Genomic DNA, 24,322 nt, shown 5'->3' with positions numbered 1-24,322 from the left:
TCAAGGGGGGTGGCCAGTTTGTGGCCAAGCGAGAATAGGTGTACACACAATTGGTGGAAAGTTATTTGGCCATTTTAAAAAACATGTTACAGCAAAAGAATACAAAATTATACATTTGATCACATTAAAAATCCAAACACACACCCGTGCTGCTGTCTCTTTGGGGCACCATGAAGGAGTAAGATGCCTCAAAAACAAATCCTTCATTGTTCGTTTGCTTAAGCAAATTCATGTACAAGAGCTACAGAGAGGTCACCTGCCAGAAAACACGATTAACTGGCTACAAAACTCAGCCAAACCCAGCTCCCTCTGAAGGACAATCAGTAAGAGCCACACCTTCATGCTGCCCTATCCGGTATAACCAGGTAGGAGAGCAGAAAAGAATGTCAACCAACAAACCTGTTTTGCCTCAGACAGACCATTTAGTACCCAGCCACTGCCTCATTCTTTGAATCTCTGTGGCCGCTGAGTAAATTGGCTAGTGTTGCATTGCTCAGAGAACAGCCATCCCTTCATTGCTAAGCGGCTACATATCTCTTTGGCTGCACTGTATTATGCGGGTGAAAGAGGTAGTTTGATGACTACATGTAATGCAATGGGAATTTGTATAGCACCTTTCACCATTGGTATGGTCTCAATGCGCTGTAGGTTGATTGCTCTTGGGGGACTGAAGACAAGTATTGCAAATGTGTCCAAGTTGTAGAATACATGTGTGCATTTTAGCAGATGTGAAGGTAGGTAGGGGTGGCCAAGTCCCTACTAGCCACCCATGTTGAGCAGCCACGTGGGTGTAGAGAGGTAGTCTGGCGAGTATGCCTGATAGATCATAGGTGTGCAGCTACAGTGCAAAGAGATTTCAAACTATTACATTCACCCACCCCGAAAAGTATGCAAACTCGAATGTATGAAGAGGTTGGATCCCAGAATACCAATGTACACCCACTTTTTCTGGCTCTGCTTTTGGTTTAATCTCTTGGGACAGGTCTACAAACCTCAGCAGTAGAAAATTGAGTTACCTGGATAGTGTAAAAGGATTCCTTAGATTTCCGATATTCAGAAATTGGCCCACTCTATGGGTCTTTTGAAGGCTGGGGAGAAACTGGGGCATGAAATGGTTGGGGGCAACGTAAGGCCTTGTTCTGAACACACCATTCTCCTTCGCACATGAAGCTGAAACAGGCCTGTGGCATATTTCGATTTTAACAAATCTCCAAATATTGGGTAGATCTGAGCATCACCTTACAGCCTATGTACATAAAATATTGCTCAGATGTACTCCTGCTGCAGTGGAGATTGCTAAATGATGTGTTCTTGAACGCGACAAGCAGATGTGGACATCAGGATGTCAAACAACACAATTATCTGAGGCTTCTGTGTCCCTTTTAATGTAGACTGAGAACGGGTTCCTGTAATCTCGTGTTCAAAAAGGAAAAGCCCCCGATTAACACATTTTCAGGAAGCTCTGACCAGGTCTAGTCAACTGTGGTGCTTTATGTTCACTTGGTGGGCTTGCACACCATGGATTGGAATTAATAATAAAGTAATATATTAGCTAATCGCATACTCTGTCCAGTACTGGGCACAAAATTAAGTTACTTTCCAACTAGTAATCTGCACTTTTTTGCAGCTATTTGCTATGGCAAAATGCAATTTATTTTCACCAACTATAAATTGTTCTTCGTTTAATAAAGAATTGCATTCCAATTCTAAATCCATCGAGGTTTTGTATGTAAACAAGAAAGAATGTTTTTATGATGTTTGGAAAGTCAATTTTCCTACAAAATAACATATTGATTACAAAACGGGTACATCTAAAAATAAATATTCACTTGGAGAATTAGATCACAGATGAGAAGAACATGTATGACAGCAAAATGTGGAGCAAAAGGAATTAACAAGGGCTTACATTCTACCACCAATATCAACTTAGAGGTGGAACTGAGCTTTGCTCTAAAAGTAAATATCCACGGTTTTGTTACCGAGCACATAATACTAATGTTAACCAATTTCTAGGTGTACCAAAAATGTTGCCATGTTATGGAAACGAGGCCAAATAAGTCACGTGACTCACCCAGATAACACAGTTTGGTGAAGTGGGGAAGCCGAGTTTACAACCTATAGACTCCAGCCTCATCAACAGATTATAGTGTAGCACCCAACTTGCAGGTTACACTATATGTCGGTTTATGATGAACCTCAAATGGATAGGGGTGTATTGAGAACAAATATAAATTGAAGTGTGTAGCAGCACAAACAGCCACAAATCCCTTATTTGACAACAGTAAGTGTGGGGCTAGGAACAATGTAGTCCTCATCACAGAAGGGGTATCCGCATTCCCCCCTAAAGCTGTCGATTTTTTTTTTTTATGATTACTTCACACATGTAAAAGATAATGAACACTGCATGTGTGGGAGACGACATTAATCCCAAAAAGACCATATTTAACACCCATATGTGCTTTTAAAAAATCTGCAAAACTTCTTGCATCTAATTCACATTTATAGAGACAGTTCCTAGAACGGAGCTAAATCTGGGTAAAGGGGATTTCTCAAGAATAAACAGGTGGTTCCACGGGGAGAGGGTGAAGGGCGCAAGAGTCAGGATTCAAATTCAGGGGACTCATCTCTCCAAGATCGAAAACCATAACGCAGAGAATAAATCACACCTCTCATTGGTTATTGGACACTTGAAATTACATCTATCGACCACTGAGCGAGTGTCAACAAAATCTTACATAAAATGTACCTCGAGGGTGTGTTTTCAGAGTGCTCCTGGAATGACTGTGGTTAAGAGGTAGCACAGGTTTAGAACAAGGATCCTGCAGCTTTTGCAATTCTAAATATTTATCTCTTGGATCCGCAGATTCTCATTGGTTTGGAAAGAGCCCCTTTCCATAGAATTGGGTAAGCTTTCTATCCCTTCTCAGACTATCCCGTTCAAGTAATGCTAACCTTTAGATGCAGCCAAGTGTATGCTGCAAATGGGGAGGACAGAAACGTTCATATTTCAATTAGTCTTATTTCAGCAGCCACCATGATTTACAAGCTAAGTTTCAAATGGGTTGGGATCCTAAGGACCGAGTTCCAGTTGTACATTTATCCTACTATGTCTGCTCTATTTAAAGCAGCATACACCAGACTTGGCAAAGTTACAAGTGTGAGGTTTGGGTCACTATAATAGGAATAACACCAAGACTAAATTCAACGTTTGCAAATAAACCCTGAATTTGGTCTTTGGTCAGGAAACAGACGACCGCTCGTAGAGATCGGAAGAGCACAGTTCGTAACCTGCGTTGATCCGTCCAGTGGGACTTCCTTCAGAGAATGAACACACTACACCATATTCACTGCCTCCACATTCATGTTTTTTTTTTTATACTGCAGCGCAAACGTACATCATGTCGCTTCAAAACGTGTGAATCTGTAAAAGGATGGCAATGGTATAATTGTACCATGTCGTATGTCCCACGTGCTTTCTCCCACCCTGTAGCACCTATATGAGAATAGAAAAAGCTTGATTAACTGTTCTCAGTCAGAAGAAATATGTAAAGAGCAACAAAAGAGCGCTCAGCATGGTTTGGAAGGAAACGATGTGAAGGTAGGACAGAGCAAGAAAAAATAACACTGAGATTACACTTTCACAAGAGATAAGGTAAAACACAAGTTATCCTTTGGCAGCCCAAATAGGAAGGGGGGCTTTTGTTTGAAAGGCTAATGAAAAGCACAGTAGTCATTTTTGTGTGAAAGTCAACAGAAAGCATAAGAGGCGTTATGGGAAATTGTGAAGAAAAAGAAAGGGAGTACATCAGGGAAAAGCAAAGAGGTTCTTTGTGTTCGACGAAATAAGCAAATGTGTAGAGCTGCTTTGCAAGGGCATCATGGGAAAGAATTCCGCCCGTTCAGGTGGTCCCTTCAAGTCAAACACACTTTGGGTAACTTCAGGGCGATGTCCAAGAGACACGAAGATCACTTCAGATGACCATGGAACTGAACAAGTGAGAATATTTGACACTCTTCTAATTAGAAGTAGTAGATCATGGTTGGAGGCAGAGGAGAGCTAACCTAATCAAGGAGCCTGGTTGTGTCGCCCTTCCATTCTCTGCATCACTAGTGCTAGCAATCAGCAGATGCTCTAGAAAATCAACCTGTGTTCTTACCTGGCCAGAGCAAAACATACATCACCGTTTCGCTTTTCATACTGAGACGAGTTCTATAATATTTTACTCGGAATGCACTAGTAAAATGGCACATAAATAAACTGACCTGTATGGCGCGTCATGTTATTTCCATTGGATTGTTCGATTTAGACACTGCGGTAAACCAATATTAGAATGTAAGCCCCATGCTCATCAGCACACAATTAGACCACATCGCTTCAAGAGAACCTTATAAAAGATTATAAAGTACGCATGTTTACTCGCTTTACCAGCGAGTCTAAAACATATCTGAAAGCATCCAGTATCAAAAAGCCACTCATCTGCTCTTCTCTCCACACCCCTATGGCCCAGGAGAATGTTCTACAATACACCAGTGGCTTATGGCAAGAGCCTAAATGTCCGTTGGGTGCAGGACACTTGTGATTATGGGAGTATTCAATACTAAGGTGTCTCAAATAATACTACAGTATCCTTGTGTACTGGTGCTTTGAAGGCAGCGGGAATTACAAAGTAGACTGAACACTCACCAGTTCAGTGCACTGTGGGAGCTGCAAGAGGTGTGAATGGCTTGAGGTACCGGTGGGGAATAGTTTGGCTTCAGTTCTGCAGTAGCATCTAACCCACTATAAAAAAATAAACCCTACAAAAGGTGGGACAAGGAGTTCGGTATTCTTTCTAGGCGATTCATGGATACTATACTTGGACACTCGCATTCATTGTTCAGGTTACAGCAGTTAATAACATGTTTCCGCTCTGTACCACAAATATCTCTGAATGTGTGCAAAACGAGCATTAAACCGTTAATATTGTTGAGAAATGTCAAATACATAAAGATCACACAAGGGTGCATTTAAAAGAATTGAGAAAAAGCTTGAAAACAAGAATCCAGCAATAAGCCACAAGTTGCGAACTGTCAATTTGTGCTTTGTTTTCCAGTTTATACCCACATTGCAATTTCAAAAACATGCTTTCCCCGGAATTTCAAAAATGCTCACCAAAAGAGAGCAAATAACAAAAAGGTGCAGACGCAAATCATATCCCAATACAAGAATGCATACAGAAATCCCTTACAGAGACATTGATCGGTTCTGGAAATTGAATCTTTTGGCAAATAGTATACATTTACAATAAATTAATCATAAGAAAATAAAACCTATATAAAACGTAGTCTTCACATATCCCGGGCCATCCTGTGATCACACACCACAGATTCATTTTAAACCTTTAGAATTCATTGCAGTTTTCTAATAGACCAATTTGTACCCCCACCCCCAATCGCAGCTGCCATAAATTATATTTGTTTTAGTTTGTTCTTACTGGTCGGTGTCAAAGCTTGCTACCGTTTTTTATTTGTGCTCTCGTCTTTCATAGCTTTCACCAGCCAGTCTCTTTCCTGATCCTCGTCGGAGTCGCTGAGGTCACTAGTGTCAGCAGCCAACAGCCGAGAATAGTTGATCTTCCTCTGGCGGGGCAGCTTGGTTTGTACAATCAGGAACAGCACCAGCCAAAGTATCAATGCGATAGAGGAGGCGCGGTACAGGACAGCCAAGCTGAAGCTGTTCACAATGAAACCACTGGAGAAGCTGCCCAGGCTGGCCCCACAACCATAGGAGAGGCCATTCAGGACCATCTGCAGGGAACGTTCTGTCCCTGGTGTGGCAACATCATCCGCCAAAGAGTTTGCTACCCACCATAACGCACCATTACTGAAGGCACTCAAAGTTTGAATAGGTAGTACTGCCCATGACGTCCACAGGAAAGAGTAATACAGAACCTGTATGGCAAGGCAACTCAAACTAAGGGCTACGATGCAGCTGGCTGAGAAAGACTTCAATAACTTGTTCTTAAAGGCAAACAGTAAGAGTTCAGCAAGCAGTGCCACAGCTATTGAGACGCCCATGTACAACTCACAGCTGCCAATATCCTGCATTTGCCAGAAGAGAAAATTGTTTGCTGTAGAAACTACTGCACCAGTCAGGAAGACTGTGACTGCCATTAGCAACATTCTCCCATCATTGCCAATCAAGCCCAAGGCCTTCAATGTTTTGTTGCCGTGTTCAGTTTTCTTGGAGACGTGAATAGGATAGAAGACACCCACAAGCAGAGAAGCAGTTATAAGAAGAGCATAGCCATAACAATGTACAGCCATTCGAGGTATGTTTGCACTTAGGTAGCAGCTCATATTATCCACCAGGGCAGCAATACTGCAAGCTCCTATTGAGGTGCCCAGGTAACCCCCAATCCACAACCTGCCATGTCTGTCTGTGGCATCGACAAAATCTAGATATTCATAGAGGCTGTCATCAGCTGTCCATTCGAGGGGAGAAGCAAACAGCTCCCACAGGACGACCGCCCCAAGCACCATCAGAAACGTTTTGTGCTCAGGATTAAAAACATAAGTGCCATGTACAACCTCAAAATTCACATCCCTAGCTGTTTTCCAGTGTCTTGAAATGTTGGGTGGATTCTCCAAGACCTTGGAGCCCGCAAGAGAGGCAGGGATTTCACCAACATCCCCACTAAAAACATCGTCCTCCGAATAGTTTAACGCAGACTGATGGTTGCTGGTTTCGGCCTCAAGGGAATGGAACTGGGTCTCTTCCATCGCCAAAGGCTCCAGAGCTTTCATTTGGGAATTTTGTAGCTTTTTGGCAACTCCCTCCATGGCAGATGCAAGTCCAGTACTAATGGATTCATTATTATTTTTTCTGGTTCCTTCATCTTTATCAGTGATGTTATTCATCTTTGCAGATGTTGTTAGAAGGGCCCTCTTCCCATCAGCACCCTTCTCGCTGGAAGTCAATGCAGTCATTCTAGGAATGGGGCTACTGGACACCATTTCTGGGCTGGTGGCCAGAGCCAAAGGTCTAGTTGTGGTCATGTTGTTCACATCCTTCATGACCCAGATCCCGGTTAAAATAAATCTGTCACCCGAATGCAGGCTGCCATTGCACAATCTATACACAACTTCCTTATGCATGGGAGGGATTAGGGTAAGCAGCAATCCTGCCCCTACCGACAAGAGCAGAGATCCACACATGAGTATCCTTCGTCTCCGATGGTTCTTGGCAAAATAGGAACAGAAGGGGGCCCACAAAACAGAAGTCAAGTGCTTCATTCCCATGACAATACCGACCAGTGGAGGGGTAAGGCCAAGATGCCGGAAGTAAATCGTCAAAAAGGGCATGACGCAAGACTTTGCCACACAGTGTAGGAACTGGAAGACCCCAGCAACTCCCAGCGCTCGGCTGACATCCAGCTGCTTGTTCTCATTCATGACTGATGTTTTGTTCTCAATGTAGAAAGTTGACCTGGGAAAAGAGGGAAATAAGTTTGGTTTTCGGGATTCAAAACAAAGCTAAACTACAGACAAGATTCAATTCAATAAAAAAGTAGAGACCTCTGCAGTGAGCCGAATGATACCAAACAGTAGATGTCCCATAATGCTAACCTAATTAGTGCACAATGCTCCCGTTGGTGAAAATAAAATAAATCACACCACTTTTTTTACCCCCACAAAATAATGTATTACCTTAGCTTGCATTGAAAAGTGTGTCTAATTACAGTACTATACTAAAACAAGAACTGGGAAAACTAATAGATTTGTAATTTAAAGCATATTTACAAGCGGGAAATTGTGTTGGCCCCATAAAGAAGCAAGTCCAGCTCAAAGAAAATGGAAGCTAATGGGTCAGTCATTATGCATTTGAATGAAAGCTGCCCCAATTTAGTGGCTAATTACATTGCAGCCTGCACACAGTCTTCTGGGGAGGCGCATCAAAAGTGTTTGGTCTCTGTACCCTCCAGCATGGCATCATTAATAATGTTAACACACCTTCAAGCCTCAATTACCTAGGGCCATAAACTATGGATAGTAGAATGGCAGAAACCCTAACAATCTATTTCCTACAGGGCTAAAGAGGAGTACAGGGTCACGCCGAAATACAAATACATGCAGCATACATACAAGCATGTGTTTGAGGGCATGCACTGATTGACAGACTATTATTTAGAGCAAGAGGAGAATATTTTGTTGTAACAAGACCCAGCACTAGTGTACCAGCTAACCCCACACAACAGGGACAGCAACATGTATGTAAACTTTCTAGTCGCGCAAGGACATGGGTGGTGGCTAATAGCTCAAGTGCAAGGTCGTCACCTCGGGTACAGAACAATGCCAGGCGTCAAGGGTTCGTTCGATACCCCAGTGGAGCCAACTCAGCTTTTCATCAGGCAGGCGATTGCTTGAGGCCCCAGACCCATCTTGGCCTTTGAATCCAAATTAAAAAAAAAAAAAAAAAGTCTCCCCCGCGCCCGCTCCCCTCATGCAACCCTTCCTGCTTTCCCACCTCCCATCCTGGCCATCGCCCTTGATTGGCTCTCCACTAAGATCTTAAGGGCCTTCTCCAGGGCAGCCCTATGCCCAGCAGCCCCCGCGGCCAAGGGCCCCAAGGCAAAGGGCAGCAGCTCCAACAGAGACGGCTCCAGAAAGTCTCAGCAGGTGTCCACAGGGGAATCCAGTGGCCAGCTGTCAACCAGCAACGACCAGGACCAGTACGGTAGAAGCGATCTAGGTGGCAAATAGAGCAATCACTCTACCCCGGAAGCCTAGCCACTTATCAGACTTATCTAAAACACTGTATATATTTCCGCTGCATCCCTCGACCCCACATTGTTAAATCTAGCTGGGTCTAGTATGTTGGTTTTAGGACACTCTCCCTATACGTGACACTCAAATCTAGCTGTGCCCTATTTCAAATTACATTGTTAGCTATAGGCCGCTCTCCTGGGATAAAGGGTTTATTGGCTGATTACTGTGGAGTGATACTGATTATTGGGTCGCGCCCCATGAGATGATACAGTGATTGTCAGCTACACTCAATAGGACAATTCTATAGTTACCAGCTATGCCCTTCTTCACACCACTTAATTGGTTTACTGCAGTGAACCTTTCCAGGGAGCCCCACATTAGGGACAGCCACTAATAACCCAACGATATAACCCTAGCAAACCTCCCCTACCTTACCGAGACAACGACTAAACAAGCCAACGATATTGACTGAACAAGCCAACGATATCGACTGACAAGACCGCCAACAGACTGAGCCCAAACTTGTACCGGGCAATCCCCATGCACCCAGTACAACACCACAAGACAGCCGGACCAAAGCAAAACCTACTTGGCGTCAACAAACAGAAATAAAGATCAACAAAAACAACACTCAAACTCAAAATGCTGCGCAAACTAACTGGACCGAAGGAAAGAGAGCAAAAAGAACAAACTCAACTAAACACCACTGAAGACTCACAACTGCAGAGCACACTACTGCAGACAGGAACAACAACAGAACCAACGCCGGCAGAAGAGAGAATCACTCCACCCAACTCCACACCTTGCAAATAACCAGTCAACAGAACGAGCCAACCCAACATATGAATCAACAACACCAACCAAACACAATCCCACAGAAGAACGGACAACGCTAGAAATAACAAGAACAGAATCAACACACTAACACCTTACATCACCAAAACAAGAAGAACTTCCACTCCACAGCCACAAAAGTTTGAGAAGAACTTGATGAAAACAAAAACCCAAGACTGAACCTAAAATAACCATTCAACGACACAGACACAACTGTACCAACACCTCAACAAGAAACCGACCTGAAAGGAAATCACAACATTCAGGAAACAAGGCCGACAATAAAACACAAACCAAACAACACCTTTAGAATCCACTGCAACCTAATAAATGCAAGATCCATGTCAAAACACTGAACAGAGATCTTTGTCCTTCTCTGTGACAACAGCATAGACATCCTATTCATCATAGAAACATGGCTGGACGACTACAAAATCACACTCCAAAAGCTGCCTCCCGACCAACTTCAAATGCCTTCAGGTAAACCAGAAAAATAAAAAAGGAGGAGGCCTCGCAATAGCATTCAAAGGACACCTGAAAATAAAAACAGACAAATCCCTCAACATCATCAACTGCGAAACCATGGTCATACACCCATCAGCGAACCCAAACGCTAACATCACATTAATTCTGGTGTACAGACCGACATACGATGCAACCTTCGTCGACAACTTCATAGAAGTCATCACCAACATAGCCATCAAGCACGAACATCTAATAATCCTGGGAGACTTCAACATCTGGTTTCAAAAAACATGCCAACTCCAAAAACTCACTAATTGGGAAGCTAACAACATCACTTGGTCAAAGGGGCAACACACTCGTCAGGACACACCCTTGATGCAATCTTTGCCAAGAAAAAAAAAAAAAAATCAGCACGGCACCACCGATACAAATACTGTGGAGCGACCATCTCATCATCCCAATCGTGATCACACTACCAACTCAAGTCCACATACAGCCCGCCCAAGCTCTCAACCATCACAAAAAGAAACTGGAAAACATTCAAAGCAAGCAACCTAAATGGAACAACTGGAGATGACCAAACCCTCAACTACAGAACTAGAGCTGGCTGACCTATACGGGAAAGTGGAGCTACTCCAAAAATTGATTGCTGATGCAATTGAAAACATTGCCCCGGAAAAATTATTTACACAAACAACAAAACTTCGTGAAATATCAGCAGAAGAATTCTCCAAGCTGGTAAAACACAGAAAGAAAGCAGGATCAACCATGGATCCCTGCCCTCCCTGACATCTACAAATCAATCCTCGCACAAGGAACACCATCACAATACCACAGAAACCTCCTAAATCAATCTCTCACTCACAACAGGAACTGTACCAAAATCCTTCAAATCAGCATATATCAAACTACTTTTAAAAAACACAAGTGGCGATGTGGAAGACCTCTCTATTCCAGACAGATTTCCAACATTCCCTACCCCGCAAAAAACTCCTAGAAACCTACGTATACAAATTAACCCAAGAACATGTAGAAAAAAACAACTGCTAACCAAGCACAAGTCGGTTTCAGACCTGCAATAGAACACAATCGGCACTACTAGGCACGACCTAAAAACAAAAACAGACTCCACACAACCTCATCTCTGATTTTGCTCGACCTCTCTGCAGCCTTCGACACAGTTAGCCACGACACCCTAACCAAAAGATTGAAAGGCATAGGTATAACCGACATGGCACTACTCTGGATTAAATCATTCCTAGTACACAGGACAGAAACCGTATGGCTAAAACCCTTCAAATGTACTCCCTGAGTTAACGACAGGAGTGCCACAAGGATCCTCACTATCGCCACTATACTTCAACATCTACCAGACTCCAGTAATCAGAATCTTCAAAAAATACAAAATCAGATGCTACAACTATGCAGACGACACTCAAATCATCTACAAAATCAAAGACACTCAAGCGGATCACTCAACCCGAATTGAGTGTCTAAAAGTGTTTAACTGGATGACCGTCAACAGCTTGAAAATCAACCCAGGAAAGACAGAAATCATGATTATATCCAAAATCCAAGAGAACACCTACATTCCCTGGCCGACGGAAATGGGAACCACACCATCTAAGGTAGTAAAAAATCTGCGAGCCCTGATGGACAACACCCTAACCTTACAACCACAAATAAACGCAATAATCAAGAAATGTTTCTTCCTCCTTCACACAACAAGAAGAATCCTACCTTTCCTCTCCTTCACCCACAAAACACTCACAATCGTCTCCCTCATCATGTCAAGAATCGATTACGCAAACAGCCTCTACCTCGGAATGCCAGAATGCCTCCTGAAGAAACTACAACGCATCCAAAATGCAGCAGCCAGACTCCTCCTCAAACTATTGAGAAGAGACCACATCACTCCAGCGCTAAAAATACTACATTGGCTCCCAGTCAAACATTGCATCACCTTCAAAACAATGTGCATAGCACAAAGGGCAATCAGCAGACAGGGAGCTGAATTGATACAAAAGAAAATAATCTACAAGCCAACGAGACTGCTCAGATCAAGCAATGAAATCCGCCTGGAGCCCATACCATACGTCAAGAAAAAACTAGGAGGCTCCTCCTTCTGCCACATGGCCGCAAAAACCTGGAACAACATCTCGAAAGAAATAAGAAACAACAAAGACCACCTACAATTTGGAAAACTATGAAAAACCTGGCCCTTCAACTCCGCAGAAACAAATTTAAACAACAAAACAACCAAACAGGAAACACAGAACAGGTTGACAGAAATTAGGATGACACAGACAACACCCAGAAATGACTAAGGGAATGTCATACAATAACAAGAGAGACCACGCTAGGTTGGATAGGACACAAGCAACAACCCCATGAGGACCGAATTAGCACCCCCGCCCAACTCCATCCTAAAACCTCACCCACTCCATGAACTCTATCAAGTGCCAATTATGAATCTTAACAGTTGCCACTTTAGGACGGACCTATGGAAGTTCGCATGCGCAGTGCCCGTACGAAGTTGTGAATGATGGCAGATGCCGTGCCTAGAGGCAGCTTCGAGTGTTGGCATGTACCTGGCTTGCACGACAGGGTTGTGAGCGATAGCCTGCCTGAGCAACTGGGTAAGATTGCGATTACCGACCATTGCCACATCTGGATAGAGTAGCGGTTGTTGAGCAGAGCCACATCCAGACTGCATCGGAAATGCCACCGAGGCCAGGTTAGGATGGAATCACGAATACCAGCTAGCCGCACACAGACATGTTCAATGGTGGGCATGGGCCGAATATGGGTACAGTTGTGAATATCAGCGAGCGTCATTTATGAAAGGAATGAATATCGGCTGGTGCCGGAGCTAGATTGACATGCAGTGATGTTCGCGCGCCACACCTAGAAAAACTTGTAAATTCAGCACACCGCTTATAGACAACAATGCCAATAACCAATCCATTAACAATTTCACCCCTCCGCCTACACCTCTCAAATGCTAACCAGACACAACCACAACCCTATATCACAACAAACTGCACAAACTTCACTACACCGCAACAACAAAACAAACTCGCACAACAGCACATGACGTCTACCGACCGGAAAACACCCAAAACCCAGCGAACAGTGGTAACCGTGTTGAGGCTGCCAACAGCACATCACTGATCTCTTGCACCTTTCCCGCTTACTCCCACTAACTCTCCCCCTTCCCATTTCAGAGCCGCGAGAGGGGACCACTCCAGTGGCGATAGTGTGCGGTACAAATATCCTTTAACATTAACATCCTCGCAAGAAATATTGACAATATCAATAGTTTTTAATGCCAAAGTGAAGGCATTTGTCCTGTAGCCTAGATAATATTTATCATGATAGAGTGCGAGAGGTAAGTTATACACAGCTGAACGGTCAGAACGAGGCAGTGAGCCTGAAAGATGTGGGGTTGAAGGAAGGCTAACAAATTGAGAACATGTTTTAACTAACTGAGGATATTGGTCCTGGGGTGTAGCAGCCACCCATCCCTGGGAAATGTATGAAAAGGAATTCTCTGGCTAGATGTTAAGTCATGTTAAGGCAGTGGGCAACAATCTCAGTATCTCTGACACAGGAATAAAGGACTTAGTGACACCCACATTTAATGCAAATTCAACAGACAAATGTGTCTGCCTTTGGTTTTCTGAGTTAGTTCAATTGTCACTACAAAAGCAAAACGCTTTGGTGACTGGAGCTCTATAAAGTAGCTAAAGGGAACCAAAGTCAAAATCGTGAAATGGATTACAGAAACAGAAGGTACCAAATCAGACAACATCAACTCAAATCAAAGACAGAAAGAGAAACGGACAGCTACACTTCACTTAGGAGAAAGGCTCTCTAACTATGCCGGTTTTATCACATATCCCTAGAAGGATCCTCTTGTTGGAAACATCTGCATCAAAGGTAGCTAGTGCCGATAGTTTTAGGTATAGTTTTTATCACAATATCCTTCTGGGACATCTTATTAAATTGATGTGTGCACCCCAAGTGTTAACAAAATCCTTAGAAAGAAAGACACAATGAGCCTCATTACAAATTGGGTGGTGGAATCAGCGTTAATTCCACCAGACGGAATTACTGTTACCACTGTGGTGTCAGGCAGCATTAACGCCACATTATATGTGGACGGGTGAGTGCACCAACTATCAGCGCCAACAGTAATTCCGTGCAGTGGAATTGGCACAGAAATAAAATTTGTATTGGTAAATCATCCATTATTTGGCAGAATATTGTTAATGCTGGAAAATTGGAAGAATTACCAATAGGTAATTCCACCAGCGGAATTTGCACTACGCAGAAATAACGTTCACAAACGGAACAACAGCGGTGGCCATCATTAAAAACTCAATCCATTCCGAATCACACATTTCCTGTTGCCATCCAATCCCAGAAAGAGTGCCAAACTTCTGCCCAGATGCATCCCTGAAACATCCAAATACGAATCGACACACACTGAAAACACTTGTGCCAATAACTGGCCTGACACATGCAAATGCCATGAGTAAGGCATCTGCCAACCAGGGCATGCGGAAAAGGCGGGCTTAGTCTTCCTGTCCAACCTTGCATGTACTGTGTGCAAGACCTGACAGATTACCCTGTCCTGGATGGTACAGTCCCATGCGGATTCCACAAGGTGGACATCATGACACACACCATACAACACGAAAGTCAACTTTCTCATCCAGTAAGAGTGTGCACCTGTGAGTCCAAAAGTACCAATAGTTTGGTAGCAAACCTCCTTCAAGCAACGTTACCCCATTAGTCCTGGTCAGCATCCTCCAAAACGCATAAGTGTATTGCTTTTCCATGTCCATGTCCGCATGATGCATATCATACATCACCCAACAGGTTCCCAGCCCACCAAGGAAGATGAAGCCGGGCCTAGTACATAACAGTCAACGGGTCATGCCACTGGGAGCACCAATGGGCAACAACAACCGCTAGGACCTTTGTCTCTTCCCCTGTACCCTGTAATCGTGGCACCTGGAGGAAGACCCTTGCCAAAACAGCATCTGGCGGCAGCACCAAGTTACCAGCTGCACACACAAGCCACACAGCCTCCATCCAAGCTGTTATCGATGCTTACACTGTCACAGATGCCGCTGCTCCATCTGCCACCCCCATCTGCCATCACCACCAGCCTGCATGCCCCTGCGAAGACCAGTGACAGCTCAAAAGCCACCATGGACACAAATGGGGTAACAATGGCAATTATTCTCCTGGAGCCTCAGTCCCCCACTTCAGCTGATCCATGGGTCGAATATCACCAGCATCAGGACACAGGGACAGAGGATGATGGCATTGGACCAGTGAAAGAAGGTTGTTGGGCGGGGAGAAACAGGTACCCGATCAAGACTCCTATCTCTGGGCACACCCATGGGAGTGGCTCCAGTACAACCTTGAATGTATCTGGAGTAGGTTCAACAATAAAGTACAGTGAGCACCAAGGGTGCAAAGAACATACTACAGAGCAGCAACTGCAACACTTGCAGGCAATTAGGGATGCTGTGCAGGGAACTTTGCCGTATGGCAAAGGCTATGGGCAGGCAGTGCCACCTATATGTAGCAACTGCATCGAATACGGTGGTGGTGGTGGTGGTCCAGTGGGTCAGAGGACGCACAGAGGAAATCTCAGCTGTTGCAGAGACCATGCAAGTACTTTGGAGCACAGCCAGGGTCAGGAGTTCAAACCTTCAATCTTAGTCAACCCCATAGAAGACTCAATGCCTGGCAGCCCACATCAGCGAGAATGCCGGCTGAGCAAGATGCCATGCCAAAGAAGTTACTCAAAGGAGACTGAAAAACATGTGACACTCATGTCAGGAACAAGGGAAGCGGGAGTGCAAGCAAGTTTTTTGGAATGCAAAATAAAAGAATAAAAAAAATAAAATAACTTATCACATACACTGGAACAGATGCAACCACACTCATTGGTGTGACAGATTTACTATGTGAACTATTTACTATGTGTGTGAAGTAAGCGAGATCAATTTTTGATGCACAAGACATCAGTCCCTGCCTTCATCACTGTAACTGTGTTGTGGCGATTGGTCCCCATCATGTGCATCATCTGCCTCTTCCTCTTGGGGTGCTGTGTTGACTACCGGGGGCAGTGGGATGGACATGTCTCCTAATGCACCTATTGTGCAGCATGGCGCGCACACAGCAAACATTTTGCCCACCTTGTCTGGCTTGTACATTATGGTGCCTCCCGTCTGATGGAGACACTGGAATCGCCCCTTGAACAGGCCAAAGGTACACTCTATTCAGAGGCTGGTCCTTATATGCGTCTCATTTCCCGCCTCCTTGTGTGCTCTGCGTCGGTTCGGAATAGGTGTCATCAGCCATGGGAGCTGGAGATAGTCAGACCCACCTGCAAAGGCAATGGGGATAGGTGTAGGTTACAGAACTAAATGCAAGTGTAACAATTGATAATGACAAGCGGCTCAACATGTCAGCTACTGTTCATATGGCACATATGAAATTCACACAAGGTCTGTCTCCCTCCTCCTCCCCCTCCCCTCTCTATCTCTATCTCCCTCTCCTTCACCCTTCCTCCCTCACCCTCTCTCCATTACATAATTCCTCATGGAATAGAATTCCTCATGAAATATGTCAAAAAGGAAATCCCTCTCACTGACCCACCAGAGGTAACAGTCATACACTGAAACTGGATTGCCAATGACCATGTATGTGGATATTCAGTAGTGTTAGGCAGAAACCTGTGCAGTTACCTTAGGGACCACTGCAAAAGATTTAAGACTACAGGTGTTGGCAGTAAACCCACTTGGTAGCAGTCTGCACCACCCATATTTACCTGGTAGCTGTGGCTGAGCAGTCAGACTTCCCTCAAGAAGAGTTAGGCAGTATGCAAAGTATACACAATAGGCACTCAGATACAATCATACAAGCAAACACTGACCAGAGCTTTGGTATCAAAGTATATAATTATTGATTTAAAAACACACAGTTTGAAACACTCCAGCACTCTTATTGTAAAATATTCTAAACACAGTTACTATTGTAATATATACACCCCTTTTTCCTTATCAGATAAGTCACAGTAAAACACCACTTATTTTCATACAGAGGTGAGTGCTTAGCTAGATTGCACTCCAATAAGTTTGTGAGAAAGGGAGGGGAACAATACAGAATATGGAAAGGTACACCACTCTAAGATTCAGGAACACTATAAGCAAGGCAGAAGAGCAAAAGTCACTGGTGAGCCAAAGTCCAAAGACTGGGCCCACTCTTAGAGAGAGCAGAGCACAAATGCGCCCAAGATCAGTTACACTAGGCTTAGAAAGTCTTGCAGAGGGTTCAAAAAGAGTTTACAGAGGCTTAGGAAAGTTTAGCCAGGGTGTCCCAGGCTAACCCAGGTTCGAAAGCCGGGGGCTAAATCTACCCCGTACAGTCGGTAGCAAGGGAAGCCAGGCGGGACACGGTACCTTAAGTGGGAAGGATCCTCCAGCGGTGGCAGTTGTTCCTGGTAGTGGGTGCAAGTTGCGTCGTCGTCCAGGGGAAGAGAAGATCTCGACTTGGAGGAAAGATGAAGGTCGTTGCACTACCAGGGCAGAAACCAGCCGCAGAGTTTTCCGGTTAAAGGTGGTACCTTTGTTTCGCGGTCGTGGTAAAACGTGGTATCCTGGTTACCGGGGTGCTTGGCACGGGCAAGGCGGCCACGAGGTACGTCAGGAAATCGAAAAGACAGTGAAACTGGTTATCCCCACCAGTCAAAGGAAGAAGACTCTCCGGCGGGAGATCTCCTCTGTCGTTGGGAAAAGTGGTGAGGCAGTCCAGCAGGGCTCCACCGGTAGTGGTGTCGTGGCAGGTCGGCTCAGCTTCTCCCTTGTCGGATTCTTAGGTCCTGTGGCGACTTCTGAAGTTCCAGTCCCCAAATCCCTGCTTTTATGCAGCAAACCCCCATTCACTCAGCCTAGCTGTCACTCAAACATGCTAAGTGGTGAGGCGGCCGGCTCACCACTTGGGCCAATCAGGATGGAGTGCGACTTGAGTTGCCTAGGCAACTCAGTCCAGGGTGCCTAAATTTTCCTCCACCCCTCCTAAGTACCCCAGACAGAGTGGCACCACTTTGGAGGGCTTCTGTGGAGAAGCCCGCCAAAAAGTGGAACAAAAGGGCTCGACTTGGGTTGGAGTCACAGATGAGAACACAAACGCCATTTTAGAATCAAGTTTTGGCAAAAAACACCAACCGGAGAATTAATATTAATTAAATAAACCGGCGGTATGTTCGATGCTACCGTAAATAATTAAATAAAGATAGTAGCTTAAAACAATGGGAAATCCCATAGGAAAATATTCACGGTTGAATATAAAAAGGTAGTATCCACTGCCACCAGCCAAAACTCCATCAGGGGGGACGGAGACGTTCCCCCTCGACTAACAGACCCCAGGGCAATTGAATTGCCCCAGCCAGTACGTCCACAATATGATGGTTTGTATTGGTTCTGTTCAGAATTTAAGACTAGTAAAGTCAATGGTGACTTTACATGCCCTGGGAGACAGTAGTCAGTCCCAGGGTATGGAGTCTATACTGGGGGGTCACTATGACACCCCTGTGTTACTGCACGGAGGGTGCTGTGTAACACACATCACAAAAACACAGAAATCCCTATGGAGTAAAAGACCCCATAGCCCATTAAACAAATCTAGATTCAAAGAAACACACTCAAATCATGCCCAAGAGTGAGGGTAAAAGAGTCTCACTCTTGGCAGGAGAAAAAAATAAACCCCAAAAATCCTCACTAGGTTAGGACATTCAACCTAAACAGAGAATTCTCTCTAACAAGTAGTGGGCACTTATGCATGTGCTCTGATAAGCTAATCTAGCGCACTTTATGATGGTGTTCATGCTCTTGCGAAACGACATTCATGGGTTGCATTGCACTGTCATCTTGCACAGGAGAACTGTGCTTTGTCTTGTGTAGGTATGGTTTCCCTATTCATTATTGTACCTGTTGTTCACACTTAGTACATTTGTGTTTTTGCATTTCTAACATGGCCCAGACGCTGTCGTGCAATACCATGTCCATCGGGCTAGTGCTTCTTAGGTGTTGGGCCAGGTCCTGACTGACAGGCTATGCATTATATTGACATCAAACAGGTAAGGGTCCCCTCCCCACGCCCGTCAATCGTTGCTACCCTTTGCACTTCAGAAGCCTGTATGTGTTGTTTGATGGTAATTCGATGTACCCAGTATTAAGGCCCATTGCCCGCTGTGGGTCTCCATATTTGGTGGCAGAGTAGTGTTTCACAGGGCCGTGGCATCATGGGTAGGACACAGACAGTGGATCAAAGAGATTTGTGGCACAGGTCACCTGTATGTTAAGGGAATGCTGTTTTCTGTTCCAAACACCTCTTCTGATGCGCGAGAGGGCCACCAATGGCACATGTGTGCAGTCCAGAGCAGCGGTGACATTAGGGAAGTGTGCAGCTGCATAGAACTGTGTTTTGTTGAATTTTAACTGTGCACGGGTGGTGGGCAGGGGGGATGTGCTGATGTGCACGCTGCCCAAGCACATCCAGCATCTGGGCAAGCCTGATACAAAACGTGGGCTGCGACAGGTCCACGGTGTGCTGGAAGGTGCCTTGTGCAGCACAGACACAAGCTTCATCAGTGGTGGATGGATGTGTTCAAGTTCATTCTGCTTTGTAGATCACCTTGCATCAGGAAGACTAGCCCTGCTATGGTCCCCCCGGTTAAAGCGGAAGAGTGTAATCAGCTGCCCAACAGTGAGTGCCCAGGGTGGTGGCCTGACTCGGATGTGCGCTCTCCTACTAGCTTTCTGTTGCTTGCACACTGTGGTGCAGCTGTGCAGGCCACTGAAGCTCAATGTACGGAAGGTCCTGGATCTCAAGGTTAGCTACTGCTAATGGCTGCAGAGTGTTTGGGGGAAGGTGTGGGCTTACATACCATTTCAGGGCCAAATGAGAGCACCTGGAGCTTCATCTCCATCAACTGTGTGCATTTACTTCCACCTTTTCAGTAGAGGTATCAGCACTTTGCTTTTAGTGGAATTATCACCTATTTTGGTGGCACTGTGGCAGTATTTCCACTTGTAACATGGTGGACTCTTGTTTCTGGCGCCAACTCCTCCGGCAGCATTACCAACTGTTTTTAGCAGCAATTGCACAAGCGCCAATTCTGCCAGAGGAAATAGCACCCGTTTTCGGTGACTCTTATTTGGGGGAATGGTACATGTGGCGGTAATTGTTACTCTTTACACTTCCCACCGAATTCGAAATGCGATCTGTCTCCATATCAAATTACTTCTATTCATGGATTAATGACAACAGTGGTCCTATCAAAAATAACACTGATTACAAACAATGATTTTCAAAGCTAAGGTTGAACAAAAACATTGTGAAATCGCTACTAATATCAGCTGGTAAGGCGCTGTATACCTTTCATCAGGACAAACACAATACACCAGTGGTCAGTGTTGGTGACAGAAGGTGCTTGCTCAATTATGCGGTCCTCATCTTACACATTTCAAATCACTATTACTGGGACACCGTTGTCCCTGACCTACGAATAAAAGGGAGTTTTAGAAAGCTTTAATTAAACAAAGAGGATGAAAAACTTGTTTTAGTAAGACATCTTGTGTGAAAAGGTACACCAACAACTGTCGCCTATAGTATGTGATTTTGATAATGATTTTTTTTATATAGCGCTTTCAAAGCTCTGTACATAAAACAGATTTACATACAATTATCAAACAAACAAAGTTGGTACTTATGTGAAGGTGTCCCTGAATGCTTATTTATATATTGGACATTCGTATGGCGCCTATATACAAGTATTTAGCACTGTGAGTAGAAAGCTCGATTTGACATCTGACCAGGGCCAAACTCAGCTTTTCATCCTTCCGAGGTCGGTAAATGAGCACCACACACCGTGGGTAATAATAAGAAGCGCACAGATGCCCGAGGGTTCGCAGAGCTATATAAATGCAAAATTACTATCATTATTTACAGGCCCCAGAGACACATTTGAGGGGGAGGGGACATAGGAAAGAGAAACTGCAATAAAAGGTTATATTGGCCTGGTGACAACACTACCATGCAAGTGCGAGACAAAGGTAGTGCAGGGTTAGGGAGTGGGGAGAGGGAGAATATGTGCAGTAAACAGGGTGGGTTAGTCTAAGGAGAGGTGCTTGAGGGCAAGTGCTAGCAAAGGATTCTGGGAGAACTGGCAGGGGGGGGGGTTTAGCCCCTGTATAGCTCAGAAGGGCCAGCCCCCAGTCGCATCGGAGGAGGAGAGGGAAGGAAGGTCTTGAGAAGTTTCCTGAACTTAAGAAGATCCATTTAGAGTCTGAGGGGGGCAGGGGAGCAGGGAGGCAGTTCCAGGGGGAGGAACCTGTTGAGGAGAGGATTCCACCTCCCACTCTCTGCTTGGAGAAACACTTGACCAGCAGAGAGTTTGAGACAGAGGATTGAAGAACTCTAGCAGGGAGGTATTTAGTGAGAGAAAGCTGGATGTAGAGAGGTCCCAGGCCACAGACAGCCTTGTGGATGGTGCAAAGGGTCTTAAATTTGATCCTTGTAGTCATCGGGAGCCAGTGAAGATTTTAGAGCTGGAGCGATGTGGTCCCTGGGCTTGAGGCCAAGGATAAGCTCACAGTACATTTTTGGATTTGTTGAAGGGGGCGAAGGGAGGAAACAGGCAGATTGAGTAAGAGGCTCTTGCAGGAGTCCAGCCTAGAAAGAACCAGGGCTCTGGAGATGTTCAGCTTCTGGGGAAGGTGAGGAAATGTAGAATGCCTCTGTGGAGGAGGAGCTGAAAGTTGGCAAGGTCTGTGATGTGCGGAGAGAAAGGAGTCAAAGATAACCCCAAGGTTTTCTGCATGAGGGTGAGAGGGTGGGGGACAAGGAGAATTTCCAGAGAGTGGGGAGAAGCAAGGAGCAGGCGTCCCAATTAGAAGGATCTCTGTCTCACTGGCATTAAGGCAGAGATCATTGGCAGAGGACGATGACAATGGCAGTCAGGTATGAGAGAGAAAGGAGAGGAGGACGAGGATGAAAGTTTAAACGAGAGCTGTGTGTCATCTGCACAACACTGAAAATGAGGGGTGAAGGTGGAGAGAAGGTGGGCCAGAGGGGTCAAATAGATGTTGAAGAGCCATGGTGATTAGATAGGGCCTTGAGGACACACTGGTAAAGAGAGGAGGAGGAGAGAAAGGGATGCATTTGTACTTGGGAGGGTGCATTTTAGAGGAAGGTGGTAAGCCACGCCAGTGCCCTGTCCGTGATGCCTAGGCTATCAAGGAGACGGTTTAGGAGGATGGAGTTGTTGAGTGTGCAAAAGGCAGAAGAAAGATCAAGAAGGATCAGGACGGAAGGAGTGTTAGAGTCCAGGTTAGAGAGCAGGTCTTCCTAGGCCTCTGGATACCCTGAAACCAGACTGGTTGTCATGAGGCAGCCAGCCATTTCAGAGTGGAGGGTCAGTTGGGGGATGAGCAGCTTCTCCATGAGTTTGCCCAGGAAGGGATGATAGGGTGGTAGCATTTTTTTTAGGAGGGGTGCACAAGAGAGTGCTTAAGGGGTTGTGGGAAGGAGCAAGCAGCAAAGGAATGGTTGCAGAGGTCTGCCAAGGCTGGGGAGAGGGAGATGGTGTTGTCCTTGAAGGTTCTGGAGGAGCAGGGGGACACTTTTTTAGAGGAAACTCTCAGTGTATGGCTCCAGAGATGTTGTCAGGTTTAATTGAAGAGAAGGAGGAGAGTATTGGGGGGCAGAGGGAGGTCAAGGAGGGCAGGAGAAGGGGGTGGGGAGGCAGCAGATGACAGAGAGGACATGATGTCCCGTGTTTTGGAGAAGTAGGCTGCCAGTGCAGAGTGCCTGGGAGAGAGGAGGATGAGGAGGAAGAGAAGGAAGAGACTACGTTAGGATTGGCAATCTCCTTTCATATTTTAAGGAGCTCAGTTGCGTTATTGGTGGCTTCAGAGATGCATGCTTGGACATGAGCCCTCTTCTTGGAAGAAACAGTAGGACTGTATTGCCTTTGGAGTAGGCGGCAGGCCAGTTTATCAGAGGATGCGCTCAGCCTTGCAATTGCGTTTCAGAGCTGCCAGGCCGGAATCATACCAAGAGATGCATTTGGAGGCAGACTTCGTGCAGATCCTCATGACAGGGGCAAGGATGTCAAAGGTGTTATAGGTAGAGAGATGGAGGGTGGCAAGAACAGAGTCAGAAGGAGAGGTCAACGAAGGGGCGGGGGAAGAGTGAAAGAAGAGGCAAATACAGCAACTGACACTCGCTTCATCGTTCCAATTACAGAGAAGGAGACTGGCAGTGCGGACTGAGGCATCATCAGGGCACAGGGGAGGTCTTGAGATGGTTGAAGAGTGGGAGGTCTTGAGATGACAGCATCCAAGGTGTGTCCGGCAGAGTGGGTAGGACCACAGGGAAGGATAGCGAGGGAAAGAGTGTTGCAAAGGCCACAAAAGAGTATGGTAGCCACATCCGGGGAGTAAAGATGGATGCTAAAGTCCCCAAGGAAGATGGGGGAGGAGGCAAGAAGATAGGAGGAGAGGTCTGCCCATTTTGAGAGGAAGAGGGAAGTTGGTCCAGGGGGCCAGTAGATGGTAGTAAGAGTAATGGAGAAGGTAGGAGAGACAGCAATCCTGCAGACTAGGCATTCAAAGGATGAGTAGGTTTGAGTGGAGATGATGGAGGCAGACACCCACCCAGGGAAGATCATAAGCCAGGCTGGGAGGACCTTGGATTGGAAAGGCTCTTGAAACCCTCAGGCAGAAGAATGTCAAAAGCAGTGACAGAGCTGGCCTTGAACCACGTCTCAGCGAGAGCAAGGACGTCAAGGTCTTCAATGAGGAGACAGATGTCGGAGGCATGTTCAACAGCGGAGCGAGAGTACCTAAGTGAAGCTGGTTGCCCCTTTTTATGCTTTCTGGGGCGGGGGGCACAGTGGCAGGGTGCCACTAGAGGAGAGAGATGGGGTGGGGGAAGGGAGAAGGAGGGCTGGGGAAAGCGCAGGGGGAAGAGTTGAAAAGAGATGGAAGACACCTCGAGAAGGAGAAGGTTGGGCTGGGAGCGCTGGGCCACGATAGTGCCATTGTGATAGACATTAATGGCGCATTTGGAAGATGTAAATGAGTCAAGAGCACTTCCCATCTGGCGCCGCCAATCATGGTAGAGGTAGAGAAAGGGAAGAGGACAGAAACCATATGGGGAATTCATAGGTCAGAGGACGGAACAG

General features: G+C 45.6%; 1 protein-coding gene across 3 annotated transcripts in view; it reads right to left on the bottom strand.

Moving 5' to 3' along the window:
• Positions 1-5,070: 5,070 nt before the first annotated feature.
• Positions 5,071-24,322, bottom strand: part of MFSD6L (major facilitator superfamily domain containing 6 like) — a 52,518-nt gene continuing 33,266 nt past the window's right edge. For all 3 annotated transcript variants that reach the window (XM_069654590.1, XM_069654588.1, XM_069654589.1), the window contains 2 exons: positions 16,269-16,459; positions 5,071-7,468 (listed from right to left, as the gene is read on the bottom strand). In XM_069654590.1, coding sequence (XP_069510691.1) covers positions 5,494-7,434 — 1,941 coding nt within the window. In that variant the 5' untranslated portion in view covers positions 7,435-7,468; positions 16,269-16,459 and the 3' untranslated portion in view covers positions 5,071-5,493. The remainder of the gene's footprint in view (positions 7,469-16,268; positions 16,460-24,322) is intronic.

The sequence above is a fragment of the Ambystoma mexicanum genome, chromosome 3q (assembly GCF_040938575.1).
Source record: "Ambystoma mexicanum isolate Mex_15411 chromosome 3q, UKY_AmexF1_1, whole genome shotgun sequence".
Classification (NCBI taxonomy): Eukaryota; Metazoa; Chordata; class Amphibia; order Caudata; family Ambystomatidae; genus Ambystoma; species Ambystoma mexicanum.
Note: the sequence above shows the minus strand (reverse complement) of the source record. Positions and strands in the feature narration are given on the sequence as shown.